This window comes from Bos mutus, chromosome 19, assembly GCF_027580195.1.
Source record: "Bos mutus isolate GX-2022 chromosome 19, NWIPB_WYAK_1.1, whole genome shotgun sequence".
Taxonomy (NCBI): domain Eukaryota; kingdom Metazoa; phylum Chordata; class Mammalia; order Artiodactyla; family Bovidae; genus Bos; species Bos mutus.
The window spans coordinates 47,862,657-47,888,565 of record NC_091635.1 but is presented as its reverse complement, the minus strand read 5'-3'; the positions used below and the strand labels follow the sequence as shown (position 1 = coordinate 47,888,565).

The 25,909-nt window shown below is 41.0% G+C and overlaps 2 protein-coding genes across 8 annotated transcripts in view; one reads left to right on the top strand and one right to left on the bottom strand.

Annotated features, from left to right (window-relative positions):
* Positions 1 to 12,645, bottom strand: part of LOC106701159 (keratin-associated protein 5-1) — a 34,256-nt gene extending 21,611 nt beyond the window's left edge. For 2 of the 4 annotated variants that reach the window (XM_070390492.1, XM_070390493.1), the window contains exons 1-6: positions 12,489 to 12,644; positions 8,073 to 8,174; positions 5,243 to 5,344; positions 4,217 to 4,318; positions 1,643 to 1,744; positions 625 to 726 (exon numbers count right to left, since the gene is read on the bottom strand). In XM_070390492.1, the coding sequence (XP_070246593.1) occupies positions 625 to 726; positions 1,643 to 1,744; positions 4,217 to 4,318; positions 5,243 to 5,344; positions 8,073 to 8,174; positions 12,489 to 12,576 (598 nt within the window). In that variant the 5' untranslated portion in view covers positions 12,577 to 12,644. Of the gene's footprint in view, positions 1 to 624; positions 727 to 1,642; positions 1,745 to 4,216; positions 4,319 to 5,242; positions 5,345 to 8,072; positions 8,175 to 12,488 lie in introns of all 4 variants that reach the window. The other 2 variants (XM_070390495.1, XM_070390494.1) reach the window with 2 other exon arrangements.
* The window catches only part of LOC102272192 (C-C motif chemokine 3-like), a 47,037-nt gene continuing 32,115 nt past the window's right edge, over positions 10,988 to 25,909 (top strand). The window contains exons 1-3 of one of the 4 annotated variants that reach the window (XM_070390497.1): positions 10,988 to 11,380; positions 12,169 to 12,246; positions 21,048 to 21,964. In XM_070390497.1, the coding sequence (XP_070246598.1) occupies positions 21,898 to 21,964 (67 nt within the window). In that variant the 5' untranslated portion in view covers positions 10,988 to 11,380; positions 12,169 to 12,246; positions 21,048 to 21,897. Of the gene's footprint in view, positions 11,381 to 11,400; positions 11,685 to 12,168; positions 12,247 to 21,047; positions 21,965 to 25,909 lie in introns of those variants that run through there. The other 3 variants (XM_070390498.1, XM_070390496.1, XM_070390499.1) reach the window with 3 other exon arrangements.

Below are 25,909 nucleotides of genomic sequence, written 5' to 3'. Positions count from 1 at the left end.
TCAATATGCCAGCAAATTTGGAAAACTCAGCAGTGGCCACAGGACTGGAAAAGGTCAGTTTTCATTCCAATCCCAAAGAAAGGCAATGCCAAAGAATGCTCAAACTACCGCACAATTGCACTCATCTCACATGCTAGTAAAGTAATGCTCAAAATTCTCCAAGCTAGGCTTCAGGAATACGTGAACCGTGAACTTCCAGTTGTTCAAGGTGGTTTTAGAAAAGGCAGAGGAACCAGAGACCAAATTGCCAACATCCGCTGGATCATTGAAAAAGCAAGAGAGTTCCAGAAAAACATCTATTTCTGCTTTACTGATTATGCCAAAGGGAGTGTGGGTACCATTTATTTGTTTCTATAGCTTTGGTTGTAGAGTCTTACTTTCCAACCATAGATATATATTTGGGGAGTGGTAAAGTGACTGTGCTGGAAAAAATTGAGAAGGACTAAATGCACAGTACCGTGAGGAAGGAGTTCAAAGAACACCCCATCCTTTGAATGTTTTATTTGAAAACATTCAAAACCATGCTCAAGATAAATTACTATCGAACATTTGTTGAAAGGTTGGGCAGGACCAAGTGCATTGTCCTTTTAAGCCCAGTAATTTGGGCAGGGCGCTCAGCCTTACTTGCTTGCGGGACTGGTGAGCACACGTGGCCACAGCCATTGCTGACGCACTTCTCTCCTGCCGCGCAGTCCTGGTCTCCTCGGCACTGGTCCACACAGACACCTTCACGGTCAGAAAAGACTGGGCTGAGACACTTAAATTATAAATATTTATAAATGACCATGGCATAACAACAGCAGCATACACTTTGATCTAGGACTTCGCTGTTTAAATATGATCTAACATAGAACCTCATCTGACCCTAACGGCAAATAATAGCTGAGGTTTGCCAGGGGTATTTGGAGTAATTCCTTAGGACTGAAGTCTTTGTAGGAAAGAAAGATGCAAGGAAAGCAGGTTAACAGTAACCCCAATGATCTTTAACCAGTAGGTTTTATTTTTAGTATTTTATAGATGAGGCCTTTGAGAGATTGTCTGGTCATGGCAGATTGTCTGGAGATTGTCATGGCAGAGTTGGGACTTAAATTCTGGGTTCTTTGCCTCTAAAGCACATGTCCCTTTTTCTATACAATTCAGTGAAATTAACCTTGAATATAGAGTTGAGGCCCTAAAGGTCCAGAAATTATTTCTGATGCAAGTAGAGGATTTACTGGATTCTAATCCCTAAAGAAGGTCTCAATGTGACTTTTTGATAGTCATAGAGACAGAATTTAAAGATGGAGGCAGCCCTGGAAGCCGCATCAAAACCTTTGGCAAAAGAACAATGTCTCAACCAACAATCACATCACCACCACCAAGAGAATTCTCACTGTGGGTCCTGCTGCAGGGTTGACCTGCTTCTGCCCACCTCACAATTCATCTCCTCACTTTTATCACCTGTAACTGGGTGACTGATGTATGGCCTGGGCAAGTGAAGAGAGGCTGGACTAGACAAGAGACTTCAGACACAGTGATTACCATAAACACCTCAGGCATTCCGGTGTGTTTCTCTGGATGAGCACACAATTGTGCCAGATCAGATCGCGCCCTGCACTTAACTCTTCCAGGACAGAGCAGGGTGCAGAGAGTCAGGACTCACCTACACTCATCAGCGGGGAGCAGACTCGCTGACAGCCATCCTGGACGCACTGTTTTCCTCTCCCGCAATCCCTGTCTTCACTGCACTCGAGGCTGCAGATGGCTGATGAGGGAAATATGCAGTGAAAAGCTCTTCTCTTATAATCTCAAAATAAATACTTCAAATGCCTTTACAATATCATTCAAACCCCATCAATTCCCTAGAAATACATCTATCCAGTTATGTGCAGAAAACTACACGATATGACAAAGAAAAACAATTAACTATCATAAATGCAGACAGATGTCGTGTTCATGGATAAAAAGATACAGTGTTTTAAAGATATCAGTTTCTTACCAAATGAAATTTAATACAGTCCCAGTCAAAACTGTAGGAGGATTTGTCACAAAATAGACAAGCTGACTCTGAAATTTTATACGAAAGTTCACCAAAATCAACAATTATCAAGATAGGAATCGAGATAAGTTTAGCAAACTTGCAGGACTGAAATGTGTTGATTGCTCTCTGATGAAAAAATAGAAATCTTGTCTCCTACTCTCACACCACACAAAAATCTGACAAGTAAGTTTGTCTCCTACTGCTCACTTCAGTCGTGTCCAACACCACACAACAAATCTGTCCAGGCAAGAACAAGTGAGTTCCAATAGAAATTTAAGAGAAAGTTGTGTATAGACCCAATACTGCAGCCTACCAGAAAATGCTAGGCAAAAGATAGCTTCTCAAGGAAAGGTAAAGCTTTGGATAGAAAATGCTATAAAATATTTCTTAAATTTGGGATAGTAAAATTTCTTAAATTTTACAGAAATATTATTGACCATGAAAATAGATAGGTAGATGGAATCTCATTTAAATTAAATCTTATTCAATCTTCATTGAATGACAACATTAAGATAGAGAAAAGACAAGCCTCATTGAGAGAAAATGTTTATAATACACATATACAACAAACAATTTGGATCCAGAGTTCCTTACAAGTCAGTAATAACAATTCATAAACTAAGAGAAAAATGGGGGAAAGGATTCAGCAGACACTTCATAAAGGAGATAATTGGAAGTTGTGAGACAAAAATAATGTCAGATTCTGAGAAGGTGGTTTTTATTGTGCAGGTTAGCATAGTTTTTGAACCTTCTAGAATCTCCCTATAAAAACACAGCAATCAAAATAGCATAATTCAAAACACATAGACAACAGATCTGTAGAACAAGATATCCCCTCAACCTCCAAAATGTGAGTGGGTGGAAGGAGACAAGACACCATCTTCCGCCAGACCAATGAGGTGTCTGCATCTGTGCAGAAATCCAAGGAAAGCGATGAGGTGACTGGTGGAGAAGACTGGGGACATCATTCCTACGAGAGCTTCCTAAGGAACCCACTAGAGGTTGACTGTCAGCCAACCAAAGTACTGGAGAGATATGAAAATTGGGACTAGTAAGGTCATTAAATACTTACAGAAGAATTAAGACTCAATAATATGAAGAGAGTCTATGAACCCTCTATATGCTGTGACAATAGACCTATTAAATATCAAGAAGGACAAAGGAAAGAACACACGAAAAGCAGAGTAAGCTTGATCAGTACCTTAACGTGATTCAGTGCAAATGCAAGGATATTGCTTAAACTTAACGGCTGGGGATAGGGTAGTGGGGAGGAAGGAAAGAAGGAAATGAGCTAATTATATTATGACTATTACTCATAGTAAGAAATCTATAGGCAATAATAAATAAAAGGTGGGGACCATGGTTAGTACTCTAAGGTCTTGATATAAGGTATCTATTAGAACAAAAAACATGAAGTTTTCTAAATGCAGAACATATAATAAGAGAGAGGGAAAGGGATAGACAGGTTGCAGAAATAAAATAGGTTATATAAGGAAAAACTATGTGTTGGATAAATACATCTACAGGAGTAAATAAAATAACAACCAAACAGATAAGATAAACCTTATACATCTCTTTTAGAGATATACATAGAATTTATATGTGATAAAATAATGCCTGGAATCTGAAAATAACAGGGATGGGGGAAGTGGGTGGGGTTAGACATGAAGGAAGAAAGACCACACGTTGACAATGGTTGGGTGATGGGTACATGGTGTATTGTTCTACCAATCTGTCTGCTTTGTACATAGATGTCCCATAATAAAAAGTTGAAACTGAAATGCGCTGAGGGAAGGCTAAATATCTTAATGAGTTAAAAATGTGCAATTACCAACATGTCCATACACATGGACAGAGTAATGTGGAATGACCAACAATGGTGCTTCTCTGGGCAAAGGGAGTGTGGGTACCATTATTTGTTTCTATAGCTTTGGTTGTAGAGTCTTACTTTCCAACCATAGATATATATTTGGGGAGTGGTAAAGTGACTGTGCTGGAAAAAATTGAGAAGGACTAAATGCACGGTACCGTGAGGAAGGAGTTCAAAGAACACCCCATCCTTTGAATGTTTTATGTTGAAAACATTCAAAACCATGCTCAAGATAAATTACTGTTGAACATTTGTTGAAAGGTTGGGCAGGACCAAGTGCATTGTCCTTTTAAGCCCAGTAATTTGGGCAGGGGGCTCAGCCTTACTTGCTTGCGGGGCTGGTGAGCACACGTGGCCACAGCCATTGCTGATGCATTTCTCTCCTGCCGCGCAGTCCTGGTCTTCTCGGCACTGCTCCACACAGATACCTTCATGGTCAGAAAAGACTGGGTTGAGACACTTAAACTAAAGAAATGCTTATAAATGACCATGACATAACAATAGCTGCGTATACTTTGATCTAGGACTTCGCTGCTTAAATGTGATCTCACATAGAACCTCATCTGACCCTTCCAGCAAATAATAGCTGAGGTATTTGCAGGGGTATTTGGAGTAATTCCTTAGGACTGAAGTCTTTGTAGGAAAGAAAGATGCAAGGAAAGCGGGTTAATGGCAACCCCAATGATCTTTAACCAGTAGGTTTTATTTTTGGTATCTTATAGATGAGGCCATTGAGAGATTGGCTGGTCCATGGCAGAGTTGGGACTTGAAGTCCCAATTAACTTCAAGGCAATTCCAGTTCTTTGCCTTTAAAGCACATGTGCCTTTTTCTATACAATTCAGTGAAATTAACCTTGAATATAGAGTTGAGGCCCTAAAGGTCCAGAAATTATTTCTGATGCAAGTAGAGGATTTACTGGATTCTAATCCCTAAAGAAGGTCTCAGTGTGACTTTCTGATACTCATAGAGACAGAATTTAAAGATGGAGGCAGCCTTGGAAGCTGCATTAAAACCTTTGGCAAAAGAACAACGTTTCAACCAACAATCACATCGCCACCACCAAGAGAATTCTCACTGTGGGTCCTGCTGCAGGGTTGACCTGCTTCTGCCCACCTCACGATTCATCTCTTTCCAGCTCACTTTTATCACCTGTAACTGGGTGACTGATGTATGGCCTGGCCAAGTGAAGAGAGGCTGGGCTAGACAAGTGACTCCAGACACAGTGATTACCATAAACACCTCAGGCATTCCGGTGTGTTTCTCTGGATGAGCACACAATTGTGCCAGATCAGATCCCGTCCTGCACTTAGCTCTTCCAGGACAGAGCAGGATGCAGAGAGTCAGGACTCACCTACACTCATCAGCGGGGAGCAGACTCGCTGACAGCCATCCTGGACGCACTGTTTTCCTCTCCCGCAATCCCTGTCTTCACTGCACTCGCGGCTGCAGATGGCTGATGAGCGGAAATATGCGGTGAAAAGCTCTTCTCTTATAATCTCAAAATAAATACTTCAAATGCCTTTACAATATCATTCAAAACCCATCAATTCCCTAGAAATACATCTATCCAATTATGTGCAGAAAGGTACATGATACGACAAGAAAAAAAAATTAACTATCTTATAAATGCAGAGAGATGCCATGTTCTTGGATGAAAAGACAGGGTGTTTTAGAGATATCAGTTTCTTTCCCAAATTGAAATTTAATACAGTCTCAGTCAAAATTGTAGAAGGATTTGTCACAAAAATAGACAAGCTGACTCTGAAATTTTATATGAAAGTTCACCCCAACCAACAATTATCAAGATAAGAATCTGAAAAGAGTCAGGAGAGGATCAGCTTTTCTACAATTGCCAACGACCAAATAGTGTAGTGTCTTAATATAACAAAGGTTACATCTAGCTCATGCTGCATGTTTATCAGGCGGAAAGAAGGATGTGCTTATTTTAGTCACTTAAAATATCAAGTTGATAGAGTTTGTGTCTCAACACAGTTTTAATGCTCAGAGAATGGGGGAAAGATATCATGAAAAACCACACATTGACTCTTAACTCTCATGCCTGGAAGTGACACTTGTAACTTGAATTTATATTTCATTGTTCTAAGCCAGTTATATTTCCATCTGAGAATTCAAACGCATGGGAAAAAAAAGAAAAAAAAAAAAAGATAAGAATCAAGATAAGTTTAGCAAACTTGCAGGACTGAAATGTGGTTGAATGAATTGGGCTCTCTGTATGAAAAAAAAAGAAACCTTGTCTCCTACCTCACACCACACAACAAATCTGTTTAAGTGAGTTATAGATCTATGGGAAAGGTAAAGCAATAAAGCTTCTAGAAAATGCTATAAAAGATAGCTTCAGGACCTGGGGATAGGCAAATATTTCTTAAATTTTACAGAAATATTACTGAGCGTGAAAATAGGTAGGTAGATGGAATCTCATTTAAATTATGAACTTTTCTTAATTGAATGACAACATTAAGACAGAGAAAAGACAAGCCTCATTGAGAGAAAATGTTTATAATACATGTATACAACAAACAATTTGGATCTGGAATTGCTTACAAGTCAATAGTAAGAATTCATATCCTAAGAGAAAAATGGGGAAAAGAATTGAGTATACACTTCATAAAGGAGATATTTGGAAGTTGTGAGTCAAAAATAATGTCAGATTCTGAGAAGGTGGTTTTTATTGTGCAGGTTGGCATAATTTTTGACCTTCTACAATCTCCCCTTAAAAACAGAGCAATCAAAATAGCACAATTCAAAACACATAGACAACAGATCTGTAGAACAAGATATCCCCTCAACCTCCAAAATGTGAGTGGGTGGAAGGAGACAAAAACCATCTTCCACCAGACCAATGAGGTGTCTGCATCTGTGCAGAAATCCAAGGAAAGCGATGAGGTGAGTGATGGAGAAGACTGGGGACATCATTCCTACGAGAGCTTCCTAAGGAACCCACTAGAGGTTGACTGTCAGCCAACCAAAGTACTGGAGAGACATGAAAATTGGGACTAGTAGGGTCATTAAATACATACTTACAGAAGAATTAAGACTCAATAATGTTCATGAAGAGAGTCTATGAACTATCTATTTGCTGCGACAATGTACCTATTAAATATCAGGAAGGACAAAGGAAAGAACATATGAAAAGCAGAGTAAGCTTAACAAGCTTAACAAGATCCAGTGCAAATGCAAGGATATTGCTTAAACTTAACTGCTGGGGATAGGGAAGTGGGGAGGAAGGAAAGAAGGAAATGAACTAATTTTATTATGACTATTGCTCAGTAAGAATTTTTTACTATAGTAAGAAATCTATGGGCAATAATAAAAAAGGGTGGGCACCATGGCTAGTAGTCTAAGGTCTTAATATAAGGTAACTATTAGAACAAAAAACATAAAGCTTTCTAAATGCAAAACATATAATAAGAGAGAGGGAAAGGGATAGACAGGTTGCAGAAATAAAATAGGTTATTTAATGAAAGACTATGTGTCTAACAAATACATTTACAATAGTAAATAAAATAACAACCAAACAGATAAGATAAACCTTATACATCTCTTTTAGAGCTACATGTAGAATACATGTAGAATGTGATAAAATAATGCCTGGAATCTGAAAATAACAGGGATGGGGGAAGTGGGTGGGATTAGACATGGAAGAAGAATGACCATAGGTTGATAACGGTTGGGTGACGGGTTTATGGTGTATCATTCCAGTCTGTCTGCTTTGTACATAGATTTCCCATAATAAAAAGTTAAAACTGAAATGCGCTGAAGGAACGCTAAATATCTTAATGAGTTAAAAATGTGCAATCACCAACATGTCCATACACATGGACAGAGTAAGTGTGGAATGATCAACAGTGATGTTTCTCTGGGCAAAGGGAGTGTGGGTACCATTTATTTGTTTCTATAGCTTTGGTTGTAGTCTTACTTTCCAACCACAGATACATATTTGGGGAGTGGTAAAGTGACTGTGCTGGAAAAATTGAGGACTAAATGCACAGTGCTGTGAGGAAGGAGTTCAAAGAACACCCCATCCTTTGAATGTTTTATGTTGAAAACATTCAAAACCATACTCAAGATAAATTACTATTGAACATTTGTTGAAAGGTTGGGAAGGACCAAGTGCATTGTCCTTTTAAGCCCAGTAATTTGGGCAGGGCGCTCAGCCTTACTTGCTTGCGGGGCTGGTGAGCACACGTGGCCACAGCCATTGCTGACGCACTTCTCTCCTGCCGCGCAGTCCTGGTCTTCTCGGCACTGCTCCACACAGACACCTTCACGGTCAGAAAAAACTGGGTTGAGACACTTAAATACCATGAATATTTATGTTGTAAATGACCATGACCTAATAACATCAGGATACACTTTGATCTAGGTCTTCATTGTTTTAACATGAACCCATAGAGAACCTCATCTGACCCTTTCATCGAATAATATCTGAAGAATTTGCAGGAATATTTGGATTTAAATTCAGGGACATTCCTGTTAAAGCATATGTCCCTTTTGCTATACAAGTCAGTGAAATTAACCTTGAATACAGAGTAAAGCCCCTAAAGGTCAAGAAATTATTTCAGATGAGAATTTATTGGATTCAGATCCCTGAAAAAGTCTCAGTGTGGCTCTTTGATACTCCTAGAGACAGAGTTTAAAGACGGAGGCAGCCCTGGAAGCTGATCAAAGACTTCGGCAAAAGAATAACACCTCCATCACGAATCACATCACCACCACCGAGAGAATTCTCACTGTGGTTCCTGCCACAGGGTTGACCTGCCTCTGCCATCCACATTATGAATCTCTTCCAATCTCACTTTTATACTCTGTAAATGGAGGTTGTCTGGTGTTGTGGTTTGAGCAAGTGAAGAGAGGCTAGACTAGATGAGTGACTCCCAAATGTGGCTGATGATAACAATCATCTTTACACTGAACTACAGATAGTAGGGCCTGTTCAGGCCTAATTACTCAGCTTCTCCAGGGGTGAGCCCATACATGTACATTTTAATGAGGGTTCCAGCTGATGCTGAGATGGACTAGAGATTCTTCCAGAGCCAGTATGTCTGACATTTTAGGATTTCATCAGCTTTTGCCAATTTGTGGAGGGAGGTTGGGGACCACAACTCTTCGTCAATATCCAACCATTCATTCATCTGCTCATGGTTCATTTACTTATTCATTCATTCCCTTGTTTCTAATTCATTAGCTTATTCTAAGAAAAATATCAACTCTGTGTAAGGAACAGGACTAGATGTTTCAGGAAGGCAGATTAAAACTGGGATGGGAAATCAAGTTTGCTCTAAAATAACAACAGTTCACAGCACTATGCATGTTTAATAGTAAGTGACATGAGAAAGGGACCGCAAAGACTAGATAGGAGTGGTTTAGTGATTACTGCGCTAGAGAATTAGCTGGGATTTGAACTCACAAATACAGTCACACACCTTGACAAAGACCATCCAATGGGGAAAGAATGGTCTTTTCAATAAATGGTGCTGAGAAAATGGACGTCCACACACAAAAGAACAAATTGGGATTACTGCCTCAAATCATATGCATACATACATACCTATAGTATGGGCTTCCCTGGTGGCTCAGACAGTAAAGAATCTACCTGCAATTTGAGAGACCTGGACTCAATCCCTGGGTCAGTAAGATCCCCTGGAGAAGAGAGTGGCTACCCATTCCAGTATTCTTGCCTGGAGATTTCCATGGACAGAGGAGCCTGTTGGACTATAGTCCATGGGGTTGCAAAGAGTGAGACACAACTGAGTAACACACACCCATACAATATACACACACATATACACAAATTCACTCAAAATGAATCAAAGACCTAAATGTAAGAGTTAAAACTATAAAACTCGTAGGAGGAAACATAGGTATAAATCTTTGTGACCTTGGATTGGGCAATGGTTTCTTAAATATGACACCCAAAACAAAAGCAAAAAAAGAGGCATATAAGTTGGCCCTCAAAAAATTAAAATCTCTTGTGCATTAAAGAACATTGTCAAGAAAACAGAAAGAAAATCCACAGAGTGGGAGAAAATATTTACAAATCGTATGTCTGATAAGGGTCAAATATCTAAAACATGCTTCTGAGGGGTCTCAGTGGTGAGCAATCTGACTACAGGAGACATGGGTTGGTTCTCTGGGTTAGGAAGATCCCCTGGAGAAGGAAATGGCAATCCACCCTAGTACTCTTACCCGGGAAATCCCATGAACAGTGGAGCCTGGTGGGCTATAGTCCATGCGGTTTCAAAAGGGTCGGACACATCTTAGCAACTAAACAATGACAGCAATCCAGAATATATAATGAATTCCTACAACTCAGCAAGAAAAGGAAAAACCCTCCCATCTTGCAAAGGGAGGGCTTGAATAGACATTTCTTGAACAGATTACATACAAATGAACATTAAGCATATTAAAAAGCACCCAATATCATTAATCACTAGCGAAATGCAAATTGAGACCACAGTGAGGTATCACAGTAAGATATCCCACAATCACAATGATGGCTATAATTAACAGTCAGGTGTCAACAAGTGTTGGAAAGGATGTGGGAGGGATGAGAACTCTCACAGATTGATGTCGGGTAAACTGGTGCAGGCTCTGTGGAAAACAGAGCTTGGCAGTTCCTCAAGAAATTAATCATAGACTTGCCACATGACTCAGCAATTCTACTCCTTGCAAATCCACCCGAGGGAACTGAAAGCATGTTTACACAAAAATTTATACACAAATGCTCATGGCAGCATAACTTGCTTATTAGCCACAAAGTAGAAATAACACAAATGTCCATCAACTGATGAATGTATAAATCATACCTGGCAGAGCTATACGATCCAGCCATAAAAAGGAATGGAGTACTGATAGATGCTACAATTTAGATAAACTTTGAAAATGTTGAAGAAGCCAGACACAAAAGCCCACATTGTTATATAATTTCTTTTAGAAATTATATGATATGAAATATCATATAATATTTCTAGATTATATCATATCATATTTCTAGATATGAAATATCTAGAATAGAAAAATGCTTCAAAAATGGAAAGTGGATTAGAAGGGGGTGGGGGGAAGGGAGGAAAGAACAGGGAGTTTGACAATGGATATGGGCTTTCTTTAGGGGGTGATGAATGGTCTGCAATTAGATGGTGGTGATGGCTGCACAAAGTTGTGAATATATTAAAAACCACTGAGGGGTACACCTTAAAATGGTAAATTTTACCTCAGTAAACACACACAAGCAAACACAGAGCTTGAGACCTCAGAGAGCCTGATTTAATTGGTCCAGCCGAGGGTCTTGGCATTGGTCTTTTTAATACACTTCTGGGGTGATTCTAAAGTATTGGCAGAGCCTCTTCCTACCCAAAATGTGGTCTGTAGGCCAGCGTCATCAGCATCACTTAGAAGCTTGTTAAGAATGCAGAATTTTGGACCCCATCCCAGACCTGAATCACAGTCTGCAGTTTAACAGGATCCTTGGGTAAGTCCTGTCATATTAAAGTTTGAGAACTACTGCACTAGTCTAGAAGAACTGAGTGTGTCCGTTATGTTTATGATGGAAATAGTACACTGGGGCTTTCAAGGATTAAGGAGATTTCCACAGTCTGGGGTTGGGGAGGTTGTCACATAACAGAACATATTTACATTTTGAAGAAATCAATCGCCTGATTAGAGCTGCACTTTGGGAAGAACAATCTCACACTCAAGCATAGAGTTGGCTGGAATTCAACACACAACATGCGTTTTAGAGGAGAAAGAGTTTCAAGAGTATTGCAAGGGTCCAGGTATGTAACTAGGGTGGTGGCGATCAGATCGCAAAGGCTATAAAAGAAACTGTGAAAGAAGATTTGACAAAGTCTGGTCATTGATGATACAGGGGGAGCAAGACAGCCAGAGAAATCATCTTTGGCTGTGGAAGTGTAGGAAAAGAAAGCCAAAAGCACAGAAAAGGAAGAGCAAAGAGAAGCCGTGGAAGAGGGTTTCAGATTGAAAAATCGTGAACAATGTCAGATTCTGCAGAAATACCAAGGAGGTTGACTATTGAAGAAAATTATTAGATTGTCAACCAGGAAGATATTGATGCTTTGGGAGAGTGAAGTTGGGGGATAATTGATGGAGGGGGGTTGTTGTTGGTGATTGTAGTGGTGGTGGTGGTTGAAGCGATATTAGAAGGGCTCAGGTGTGGTTGGTAACTGTCAAGAAAGACAGAAAACAGAAGTGGGTTCAGAAGCAAGTTTCTCAACAATGCAGAAATGTATTTGCTTGTAGGTAGAAGCAAACGGAGAGAAGAGGGTGGAGATGCTGGGAACAGACACAGAAGCTGATGGAGCAGAGTCAGAGGAGGAGGTGAGGAAAGTGCAAATGGAGAGGTTGGCCTTTGGAGAAAGGGAGAGAGGAGGTCGGCGGACACAGAGGGATGCTGGCATGGGGACTCGTGGGGAAAATTAAGGTGTGCCCCAGCCTCTCCTCGTGTGGACTGTTCTCCAAGTTTACCCATCCCCACTCCATCCCCTCTTTAGATTGCACAGGACAGTCCTAGATTCTCCACTTTCTGACTCTCTTGTTCTGAGAGGTGGGACGAGACTTACCAATTGCCTGGAGTCTTGTGTTGAGGGTGAGGAGACTGGCCAGGAGGAAGAGACCGCCCAACTTCATGTTGCTAGTTGAGGACATCATGTGCAGACGAGGCACATGTGTAAGGCTCAGGCAGCTGAGATTTATACGCTGCTGGACAGAGAGCCTGGCCTGCGTTCAAGGCCACCATCAGCGTTTAGGAAACTTGAAACTTGGACCTCTGCCAAGCAGCTGACTTTGCTGGGAAAAAAAGAACCAAAAAAAAAAAAAAAAAAAACCTCACGAACTCTGTGTGGTGTTGGGCAATGTTTGTTTTCCAAGCAAGTTCTTTGAGACATGGTTCTTAGTGTAATTTAAAAAAAAAAAATCTATCAGATGAGAAAGCAAGAGATGTGAGGGCGGGTGAAGAAGACAGTGATAAAAGATAGATGAATATAGATAGACAGATAGACAGATATATAGAAGCCACGCCATGCCAAGTGGCTTCAGTTGTGTCTGACTCTTTGCTGCCCCATGGACTGTAGCCCACCAGGCCCCTCTGTCCATGGGATTCTCCATGCGAGAATACTGTAGTGGGTAGCCGTTTTCTCCTCCAAGAGATCTTCCCAATGCAGGGATGGAACCAGAGTCTCATGCACTGCAGGCAGATTCTTTAGCATATGAGCCACGACGGAAGCTCATAGATAGAAGAGGTAACTCAATAACCTCTGTGTGCAAGGTGCTTTCCTCTTTAAGCATCACAACTGAGGTACCACAAGGTTAAACCTCAAGCTTGCTTGAGGTTACAGAGCTACTAAATGGGGTTCAGACTCAGATATTATTGGGTTCATATTTCATGACTCCTTTCCTATAACCCCCTCTGTCTCTGCATCAGCACCTGGGTCTAAATATTGTATTGCATCATATGATACTGTTAAGGGACCCATCTTTCTCCTTCTTCCCTAAAGGTGGTGCTAAATATTTGTGCATCTGTATGCTTGTAGATGTATGTGGATGTGGATTGATAGATGCATGAGAGTGCAGAAAATTCTGGAACAATAACCTCTCAAGTAGTACAGGCACTCACCTCCTCTTAGGAATAACAGAGTGAGTTGGGGGATTTGGGTACTCAAGAGGTCTTTAGTGTCAACTGAAATAAGACTAAGGTAAGGAAGATACCTTGACATATTACTTGTACAATTAACAATGAAAGATGGAAGAAAGAAAAACTCCCTAAAATAGGAAGACTAGATTGGAGAGTTGCAGGACTAGTGTCAGGAAGTGCTGTTAGGAGGGCTTATTAAACATATCATATTGCAACATAGAGAAACATATCTATCCAATCTGTCTCCCATACCCCTGACTTCCCCTAAACTCTTTGATACTGTGTTTACCCTACAGGACTTAAGAATCCACCAATTAGTGCTCTTAGTGATGCTGGGAGAGAGATGAGCAAACTTGCCCTGGTTGCCAAGCCCTCTTTCTTCAGTCTGGGTGCCACTGAAAGGCATTTATTCTCTCTTCTCACCTTCACAAATTCTGAAGAAATAAAATTGAAATCCTTCTTGTGCAATCAGTTGAAAAAATAGCTGAGCCAAGTCTCATGCATAAACAAGTTTTGGCTCTCCCCTCTTGCCCCAGCTGTCCTGCACAGAAAGTACCACAATAGGGTCAGAATGCCTCAGCTTTTGCTTTCTTTATCTGGGAAGATGGGACGCTGGGGAGATGAAAACCCAGATGCTCGTTCTAGTAAATCACATGGTTGTAAAGCAGTGCAAACTCCTCTCCGCTTTCGATTTCTCTCTCTAACCCCTTCAATACCTTGAAGTACCCTCACTCTGATCTCTGTCAACAGCATCTACTGGCAAAACCTGCACTGTTGGAGACACCTATGGACTTTATGCTTCCCTGTGCCAAAGTACCACCCAGCAGGGATGGGTTCCACCATAAACTCATGATCAACAGCTTCAACGATGCCCTGCAATTTTAGTACAATTTCAACACAAGCTCCCACTCTTCATAAAGTGAAGTGAAGTGAAAGTCACTCAGTCGTGTCCGACTCTTTGTGACCCCATGGACTATATAGTCCATGGAATTCTCCAGATCAGAATACTAGAGAGGGTAGCCTTTCCCTTCTCCAGGGGATCTTCCCAACCCAGGGATTGAACCCAGGTCTCCTGCATTGCAGGTGGATTCCTTACCAGCTGAGCCACAAGGGAAACCCATTCTTTATCAGGATTATTGAAAATCTTGTCCATGGTTCTCAAACCTCAGTCTCTTCCAGTCCTTCATACTCAGAAGTTGACCTTGACTCCTCCTTTACAGGAAAAAAATTTAAACTACTAAATCAATTTCTTTAAGAGACATAGGACTCTTAGTAGCAAAGTGCCTCTGTTAAGATACCTTTTGGTGAACAATTTCCCCATCCTTATAGGGTGGATTTCTGCAGGTTCTGTGGGTGCAGCACCAAACTGACCATAATCCCATGAATCTGGTCTTGACTTCTCCAAGAAGGTCCACATCTCATCTCTGGGGGTAAGGATGCCTTGGGCACTCTATCTTAATCCTAGATTTAGTGGCTGTTTCTTATATCTGCCACCCTCATACTCTTTAGAATTCTCTTTACTCCTGCTAGTCAATCCCTTAGTCAACAAAAGAGGCCAAAATGCAGTACTTGGGTGCAGTTTCAAAAACAACAGAATGATATCGGTTTGTTTCCAGGCAAACCATTCAACATCAGAGTAATCTAAGTCAATGCCTCAACTACTGATGCCAAAGAAGCTGACATTGACCAGTTCTATGAAGACCTACAACACCTTCTAGAACTAACACACACACACACACACAAAATGTCCTTTTCATCTCAGGAGATTGGAATGCAAAAGTAGGAAGTCAAGAGATACCTGGGATAACAGGCAAGTTTTGCCTTGGAGTACAAAATGAAGCAGGGCAAAGGCCAACAGTTTTGTCAAGAGACCATGATGATCATACCAAACACAATTTTCCAACAACACAAGAGATGACTCTACGTATGCACCTCACCAGATATCTGGTCAACATGAAAATCAGATCGATTATCTTCTTTGTAGTCAAAGACGGAGAAACTCCACACAATGAATAAATACAAGACCTGGAGCTAACTGTGGCTCAGATCATCATTTCCTTATTGCAAAATTCAGGCTTAACTTGAAGAAAGTAGGGAAAACCACTAGGCCATTCAGGTGTGATCTAAATTAAATCCCTTATGATATGCAGTGGAGGTGATGAATAGATTCAAAAGATTAGATCTGATAGACAGAGTGTCTGAAGAACTATGGACCAAGGTTCATAACATTGAACAGGAGGCAGTGACCAAAACCATCTCAAAGAAAAGATGTACAAGAAGGTGAAGTGGTTGTCTGAGTAGGCTTTACAAATAATTGAGGAAAGAGAAGTGAAAGGCAAGGAAAAAAGGAAAAGATATACCCAACTGAATGTGAAGATCCAGAGAATAGCAAGGGGAGATAAGAAAGCCTTTCTAAGTGAATAATGCAAACAAATAGAGGAAAAAAATAGAATGGGAAAGACCAGAGATCTCTTCAAGAAATTGGAGATATCAAGGGAACATTTCATATAAGGATGGGCACAATAAAGGACAGAAAAGGTAAGGACCTAACAGAAGCAGAAGAGATTAAGAAGAGGTGGCAAAAATATTCAGAACAACTGTACAAGAAAGGTCTTAATGACCCAGATAAACTCAATGGTGTGGTCACTCACCTAAAACCAGACATCCTGCAGTGTGAAGTCAAGTGGGCCTTTGGAAGTACTGCTACAAACAGAGCTAATGGAAGTGATGAAATTCCAGCTGAGCTATTTAAAATTCTAAAAGATGATGCTGTTAATGTGCTGCACTCAATAAGTCAGCAAATTTGGAAAACTCAGCAGTAGCCACAACTGGGAAAGTTCAGTTTTCATTCCAATTCCAAAGAAAGGCAATGGCAAAGACTATTCAAACTACCATACAATTTTTCTCATTTTAATGCTAACAAGGTAATGCTCAAAATCCTTCTAGCTAGGCTTTAGCAGGACATGAACTGAGACCATTCATATGTACAAGGTGGGTTTAGGACCTAACAGAAGCAGAAGAGATTAAGTAAAGGTGGCAAAAATATTCAGAACAACTATACAAGAAAGGTCTTAATGAGCCAGATAAACTCAATGGTGTGGTCACTCACCTAGAACCAAACATCCTGCAGTGTGAAGTCAAGTGGGCCTTTGAAATCAAGTGTAGAGGGACCAGAGATCAAATTGTCAAAATTTGTTGGATCATGGAGACAGCAAGGAAATTCCAGAAAAACATCTACTTCTGCTTCATTTACTACACTGGATCCTTTGACTGTGTGGATCACAACAAACTGTAAAATTCTTTAAAGAGATGGAAGTGTCTCATGAGAAACTTGTATGGGGCTCAAGAAGCAACAGTCAGAACGAGACATGGAACAACTAAATGACTGGTTCAAAATTGGGAAAGGAGTACATCAAGACTGTATATTGTCACCCTGCTTATTTAACTTATATGAAGAGTACAGCATGCAAAATGCTGTGCTGGATGAATCCCAAGTTAGAATCAAGATTGCTGGGAGAAATATCAACAACCTCTGATACGCAGTTGATACCACTCTAATGGCAGAAAGTGAAGAGGCACTAAAAAGCCTCTTGACGAGGGTGAAATAGGAGAGTGAAAAATCTGGCTTGAAATTCAATATTAAAAAGAAAACTAAAATCATGGCATCTAGTCCCATCACTTCATGGCAAATAGAAGGGGAAAAGTGGAAACAGTGACATGTTTTATTTTCCTGGGCTCCAAAATCACTGTGTATGGTAACTGCAGCCAGGAAATTAAAAGATGCTTGCTCCTTGGAAGGAAGCCTATGATGAACCTAGACAGCATACTAAAAAGCAGACATATCACTGCCCAGAAAGGTTCATATAGTCAAGTTCAGTTCAGTTGCTCAGTTGTGTCTGACTCTGAGACCCCATGGACTGCAGCACGCCAGGCTTCCCTCTCCATCACCAACTCCCAGAGTTTACTCAAACTCATGTCCATCGAGTTGGTGATGCCAACTCATCCATCTCATCCTCTGTTGTCCCCTCCTCCTTCTGCCCTCAATCTTTCCCAGGATCAGGGTCTTTTCAAATGAGTCAGTTCTTTGCCTCAGGTGGCCAATGTATTGGAGTTTCAGGTTCAGCATCAGTCCTTCCAATGAATATTCAGGACTGATTTCCTTTAGGATGGACTATGGTTTTTCCAGTAGTCATGTATGAATGTGAGAGTTGGACTATAAAGAATGCTAAGTACCAAAGAATTGATGCTTTCAAAATGTGGCATTAGAGAAGACTCTTGAGAGTCCCTTGGACTTCAAGGAGATCAAACTAGTCAATACTAAAATGTATCAATCCTCAATACTCGTTGGAAGAGCTGATGCTGAAGCTGAAGCTCCAATACTTTGGCCACCTGAGGGGAAGAACTGACTCATTGGAAAAGACCCTGATGCTGGGAAATATTGAGGGTAGAAAGAGAAGTGGGCAGCAAAGGAGGAGATGATTAGATAGCATCACTGACTCAATGGACATGAATTTGAGCAAACTCTTGGAGGGAGAAAGTGGAAGACAGAGGAGCCTGGCGTGTTGCAATCCATGGGGTCGCAAAGAGTTGGACACAACTTAGCGTCTGAACAACAACAAAGTAAATCCTTTGTTACTCTAATCCCTCTTGCAGTTAGTCATTCTTTATATTAAAGTTACTCTGTTCAAGTGACTGAATGGTCCCTTTCTCCTGGTTGAATCCAGATTGGTACCCTACCAAAGCTAACTCAAGAAGAACTAAATAACCTGATAGCCCTATATTTCTTTGAAAATTGTACCAGTAGCTTAAATGTTTTTTTTGTTTGTTTGTTTTTTTCTGTAAAGGGGGAGGCAAGTGTGAGGGACTGAAAGAGATTGATGTTTGAGAAACACAGACAAGATTTTCAATAGTCCTTTGCAAGAGTGAGAGTTTGTGTTGAAATTGTACTAAAATTGCAGGGCAAAGTTGAAGTCCTATGTGAAGCTGTTGATTATGAATTTATGATGGAATCCATCCCTGCTGGGTGGTACTTTGGTGCAGGGAATCATAAAGTCCATAGTTAGTGTTGGGGTTTTTCTCCCCCAGGACTTGGAAGCAACAAACCTGAAAGGACACTTGGACAGTCTCTTGCAAGGACTGACAAGTTTATTTCTGCAGTCAAGCTTTTTTATAGAAGCAGGAACAAAGAGCTTAAAGTATGCGGCCAGCAGAGCGCATACGGAGTTAACACATAATCAGTAGAAACATTTCAAGGACAGCACGCTCTAAATGACTCATGGGCTTCTCCCACAACCCGCTCTCACAAGTAACATCTCTATTTATTATTAACTCTTGGCGCCAAGCATAACCAAAGGCAGGAGATGTCTTTCTGTCCGTAGCGCAAAGCTGCGTACTTCTGTCCCTTCGCCATTTTCCCAAGGACTTTCTCCTTTTACAGCTATTTTGTACTATGCTTCCCAACAGTTAGGGGTCTCCAACAGTGGGGTTTGGCCAACAGATGTTTTGACAGAGGCCAGAGTTAGGCAACTTCAAGGTAAAGAGGTTAGAAAGAGAAATAGAAAGCAGAGAAGAGTTTACATTGATTTTCAACCACATGATTTACTTGAATGAACATCTGAGTTTTAATTCATCACCCCAGAGCCTTGTCTTCCCAGAGAAAGTGAAAGTTTGGGCATTCTAACCCCACTGTGGTACATTCTGTGCAGGAGAGCTGGGGCAGGGAAGGAAAGCCAAAACTTGTTTACACATGAGAGCTGACATAGATATTTTTTTGACTGATTGCACAAGAAGAATTCCAATGAAGCTTGGAAGAGTGAGTAAGTGCCTTTAAGTGGCACCCAGACTGCAGAAAGAGGGCTGCCATTCAGGGACAGGTTTTTTCATCTCTCTCCCAGCAACGAAAGGAGTACCAGTTGATGAATTCATAAGTCCTGTAGGGTAAACACAGTATCAGAGAGTTTAGGGCAAGTCAGGGGTATGAGAGACAGATTGGATAGATATGTTTCTCTATGTTGCAATACGATAAGTTTAATAAGCCCTCCTAAGCTGAGCACCAAAGAACTGATGCTTTTGAACTGTGGTGTTGGAGAAGACTCTGGAGAGTCCCTTGGACTGCAAGGAGATCCAACAGTCCACTCTAAAGGAGATCAGTCCTGTGTGTTCTTTGGAAGGACTGAAGCTAAAGCTGAAATTCCAATACTTTGGGCACCTCATGTGAAGAATTGACTCATTGGAAAAGACTTTGATGCTGGGAGGGATTGGGGGCAGGAGGAGAAGGGGACAACAGAGGATGAGATGGCTGGATGGCATCACTGACTCGATGGACGTGAGTTTGAGTGAACTCCGGGAGTTGGTGATGGACAGGGAGGCCTGGCATGCTGCAATTCATGGGGTCACAAAGAATCGGACACGACTGAGCAACTGAACTGAACTGAACTGCACTTCCTGACCCTAATTGTGCAACTCTTCAACCTAGTCTCCATATTTTAGGGAGTTTTTCTCTCTTTTATCATTAACTGTTAATTGTGCAAGTGATATATGAATGTCTCTTCCTTACCTTAGTCTTATTTCAGTTGAAATTAAAGACCTCTTGATTACCTAAAGCCCCCAACTCACTCAGTTATTCCTAAGAGGTAGTAAGTGGTGTTACTACTTGAGAGGTTATTGTTCCAGAATTTTTCTGCTACATGCTTATAGATGCACAAATATTTAGCACCGCCTTAGGAAAGAGAGAGAACAAATGTGACCCCTAACAGTATCATACGATGCAATACAATATTTAGACCCAAGTGCTGATGCAGAGACAGAGGGTTACAGGAAAGGAGTCATGAAATATGAAGCCAATAATATCTGAGTCTGAACCCCATTTAGTAGCTTTGTAACCTCAAACAAAAGAGTTGGGGATACCAGACCACCTTACCTGTCTCCTGAGAAACGTGTATGGGGCTCAAGAAGCAACAGTCAGGACCAGACATGGAACAACTGAGTTATTCAAAATTGGGAAAAGAGTATGTTAAGGCTGCATATTGTCACCCTGCTTATTTAACTTATATGAAGAGTACATCATGAGAAATGCCAGGCTGAATGAGTCACAAACTGGAATCAAGATTTCTGGGAGAAATATCAACAACCTCAGATATACAGATGATACCCTTCTAACGGCAAAAAGTGAAGAGAAACTAGAGAGCTTCTTGATGAGGGTGAAAGAGGGGAGTGAAAAAGTTGGCTTAAAACTCAACATTCAACCAGTTGAGTTTGGTTGGCAACCAGTCCCATCACTTCATGGCAAATACATGGGGAAAAAATGGAATCAGTGACAGGTTTTATTTTCTTGGGCTCCAAAATCACTGTGGATGGTGACTGCAGCCATGAAATTAAAAGATACTGGCTCCTTGGAAGAAAAGCTATGACCAACCTAGACAGCCTATTAAAAAGCAGAGACGTCACTTTGCCAACAAAGTTCATCTAATCATAACTATGGTTTTTCCAGTAGTCATGTACAGATGTGAGACCTGGACCATAAAGAAGATTCAGCGCCAAAGAATTGATGCTTTGGAATCGTGACGCTGGAGAAGACTCTTGAGAGTCCATTGGATTGTAAGGAGATCAAACCAGTCAATCCTAAAGGAAATCAACCCTGAATATTCATTGGAAGGACTGATGCTGAAGCTGAAGTTCCAATATTTTGGCCACTTGACACAATAAGAAGACTTACTGGAAAAGACCCTGATGCTGGGAAAGACTGAGGACAGGAAGAGATGGGGGGGGACAGATGATGAGATGGTCGGATGGCATCACTGACTCAGTGGACACGAATCTGAGCATACTTCAGGAGACAGTGAAGGACAGGGAAGCCTGGTGTGCTGCAGTCCATGGGGTCACAAAGAACTGGACACAGCTTAGTGACTGAACAACAACCTCAAGCAAGCTATTTAATCTTGTCATACCTCAGTCGTGATGCTTAAAGAGGAAAGCATTTTGCACACAGAGGTTGTTGGGTTACATCTCCTATATATCATCTATCTATCTTTTCCTCTCTCATTGTCTTTCCCTTTCTCCCTCTCTTACTTTCTCTCATATGATATATTTATTTATTACTAAGGAGATATAGTTCCCTTGTCTCAAAAACTGGTTTGGAAAACAAACATTGCCCAGCACCACAAAGTCTGTGAGTTTGTTTTTTCCCAGAAAAGTTCACTGCTTGACAAAGTCCAGGATTCAAGTTACCTAAATGTTGACGGTGGCCATGAACTCTGGCCCAGCCTCTGTTTAGGAGGGTATAAATCTCAGCTGCTTGGGTCTTGCTCCATTATCAGCACACAAAGGCCTCAACTAGCAACATGAAGTTGGGTGGTCTCTTCCTCCTGGCCAGTCTCCTCACCCTCAACACAAGGCTCCAGGCAATTGGTAAGTCTCGTCCCACCTTTCAGAACAAGAGAGTCAGGAAGTGGGGAATCTAGGACTGTCCTGTGCAGTCCAAAGTGGGGATGGAGCGGGGATGGGTAAACATGGAGAACAGTCCACATAAGGAGACGCTGGGGCACATTTTAATTTTCCCCACGAGTCCCCATGCCAGCATCCCTCTGTGTCTGCCGACCTCCTCTCTCTCTTTCTCCAAAGGCCAACCTCTCCATTTGCGCTGCCCTCACCTCCTCCTCTGAACAGCTTCTGGGTCTCTTCCCAGTATTTCTAACCTTCTTCTCTCCATTTGATTCTACCTACAAGCATATAAATTCCTGTATTGTTGAGACAACATTTTTCTGAACCCTCTTCTGTCTTCTCTTTCTCTTTCTTCCAAACCACTGACCCCTGAGCCCTTCCAATAGATCTTCAACCACCACCACTACAGTCACCACTGATACCAAGCCCCCTCCCCCACACTCCACTCTCCAAAGGCACCAATACCTTCTTGATTGACAATCTAATAATTTTTCTTAGTTGTCAATCTCCTTGGTATCTCTGCAGAACTGACATTGTTCAGGATCTTTTCAGTCCAAAACTCTCTCTTTGCTCTCTGACGGCTTCTCTCTTTGCTCTTCCTTTCCTGTGCCTTTGGCTTTCTTTTCTTTCTACCAATACCGCCCCCCAACCTTATAGACTCACAGTTAAACATGATTTCTCTGGTTGCCTTGCTCCTGCCTTGAGTTCAGTCACTAAGTCAACCAGTGAGAATTCCAATCCCACTCTTTGAGACTCCATGGACTGTAGCCCACCATGCTCCTCTGTCCATGGGATTTTCCAGGCAAGAATACTGGAGTGGGTTGCCATTTCCTCCTCCAGTGGATCTTCCTGACCCAGGGATCAAATCCATGTCTCCTGCATTGGCAGGTGGTTTCTTCACTATTGCGCCATCTGGGAAGCCTGCTCCTCCCACTCCGATGTAATCAATGACCAGTCTTTGTGAAATCTTCTTTCACAACTTCTCTTACAGCCTTTCCAAACTGACCTGTACCACCCTAGTTACATGCCTGGACCCTTGCAATACTCTTGGAACTCTCTCTCATCCAAAACACATATTGTGTGTTGAATTCCAGCCAACTCTATGCATGAATGTGAGATTGTTCTTCCCAAAGTGCAGCTCTAATCAGGTGACTGATTTCCTCAAAATGCAAATGTGTTCTCTTATGTGACAACCTCCCCAACTCCTGCCTGTGGAAATCTCCTTAATCCTTAAAAGCCCCACTGTACTGTCTATCTCCACCATAAGCATAATGGACATACTCATTCCTTCTAGATTAGGGCAGTAGTTCTCAAAGTTTAATATGACAAGAATCATCCAAGGAGCCTGTTAAATTGCAGACTGTGATTCAGGTCTGGAGTGGGGCCCAAGATTACGAATTGTTATTAAGCTTCATGGTGATGCTAATAATCCTGCCAACAGACCACATTTTAAGTAGAAGAGACTCTGCCAGCATTTTTGAATCACCCCAAAAAGCTTGTTAAAAGAAACCAATGCCAACATCCTCTGCTCAGGCTCTCTGAGGTCTCTAGCTTTCTCTGTGTGGGGTGTGTGTGCTTACTGAGATAAAATTTACCATTTTAAGGTGTACCACTCAGTGGTTTTGATATATTCACATTGTTGGGCAGCCATCTAGCTGTCATCTAGCTGTAGCTCATTTTCATCACCCTCAAAAGAGATCCCATACCATTATCCAACTCCCTGTTCTGAACTTCCCCCACCCCTGACAACCTCTAACCTACTTCCCATCTCTAAGCATTTTTCTATTCTAGATATTCCATATAAAGGAAGTCATTTAATAATGTGATCTTTTGTGTCTGGCTTCTTTCACTATTTTCAAGGTTCATTTAAGTTGTAGCATCTATCAGTACTCCACTCCTTTTCATGGTTGGATTATGTGGATCTACCAGATATGATTTATATATTCATCAGTTGATGGACACTTGGGGTATTTCTACTTTGTGGCTAGTATGAAGTTAATGCTACTACGAGCATTTGTGTGCAAATGTTTGTGTGAACATATTTTCAATTCTGTAGGGTAAAATTGCTAGGAGAGGACAAAAAATTGCTAGGAGAGGACAAAAAATTGCTAGGAGTGGACATAGTCACATAGCAAGTCTATGTTTAATTTTTTGAGGCACTGCCAAGCTGTTTTTCACAAAGCCTGCACCAATTTAACCGCAATCAACCAGCGAGAGTTCCGATTGCTCCCATATCCTTGCCAACACTTGACACCTGACGTTTGATTATAGCCATCATAGTGATTGTGAAGTGGTATCCCACTGTGGCTTCAATTCACATTTCCCCAGTGACTAATGATGTTGGACACTTTTTCATATGCTTAATGATCATTTGCATATGATGTATTCAAGAAATAGCTAGTCAAGTCCTCCTTTTGCAAAATAGAAGTATTTGTCCTTTTCTTGCTGAGTTGTAGGAATTCATGATATATTCTGAATATTAGACTGTTATTAGATATATGATTTGCAAAGATTTTCTCCTATTCTATGATTTGTCCTTTCATTTACTCAATAGTGTTCTTTAACGGAAAAAAAAGTCATTAATTTTATGAAGTGCAATTTCTTTACCTCTTTTGTTGCTTGTGTTTTGGGTGTCATTTCTAAGAAATCATTGCCCAATTCAAGGTCACAAAGATTCACACTGATGGTTCCTTCTAAGAGTTTTATAGTTTTAGCTCTTATAGTTAGGTCTTTGATCCATTTTGAGTGAATTTTTGTGTATATAGGTATATACTATGTATGCATGCATTTATGGTTTGAGGTAGTAATCCAAATTTATTTTTTTGCATGTGGATGTCCGTTTGTCCCAGCATCATTTGTTGAAAAAAAAAAATCCCATTCTTTCCACATTGAATGGTCTTTGTCTGTGTGTGTGTGTGTGTGTTTAAATCCCAGCTAATTCTCTAGCACAGTAATGGTTAAACCACTTCTCTCCACTCTTTTCTGTACCTCTTTCACGCCACTTTCTATCAAACGTTTAATGTTGTGAATGACAGTCTGTTGAGAGCAAACTTTGATTTCCCACCCTGATTATTTCTGCCTTGCTGATGTGAAACCTGACTCATACCTCTATTTCCTCAAATATCGAGTCCCTGTTCTTTACATACAGTAGGTATTTTTTAAGGAATAAGTTGATGAATTAGAAACAAGGGAATGAATGAGTAAATAAACTATGAACGAATGAATGAATGGCTGAACGTTAACAAAGGGTTATGATCCCCAGCCTTCCTCCACAAATTGGCAACAGCTTATGAAATCCTAAAATGTCAGAGACTTGCTGTCTCTGGGAGAATCTCTAGTCCAGCTCATCTGGACTCATCAGCGTCATCTGGAGCCCTCATTAAAATATACACGTATAGGATCAACCCTGGAGAACCTGAGTAATCAAGTCTGGACCAAGACCTACTCTCTGTAGTTCATTTGAAAGCTCCCAGATGATTCTGATCATCAGCCACATTTGAGAGTCACTCATCTAGTCCAACCTCTCTTTACTTGCTCAAGCCACACACCAGACAACCCCCATTTACAGACGATAACAGGGAAACTGAATGAGATTCATTGTGAGGGTGGCAGAAGCAGGTCAGCCACTGGCAGGACCCACAGTGAGAATCCTCTTGTAGGTGGTGATGTGCTTGTTGGTTGAGATGTTCTTTTGCCCAAGACTTTGAAGCAGCTTTGAGGATCTGTTTCCATCTTTAAACTCTATCTCTATGAGTATCAAGACTAAAATCCAATAAGTGCTTCTATCAGAAATAGTTTCTTTGTTGATGTATGGCAGAAACACAACATTGTAAAGCAATTAACCTTCAATTAAAAATAAATATTAAAAAAATAGTTTCTTGACCTCTGGGAGCTCAACTCTGTATTCAAGGT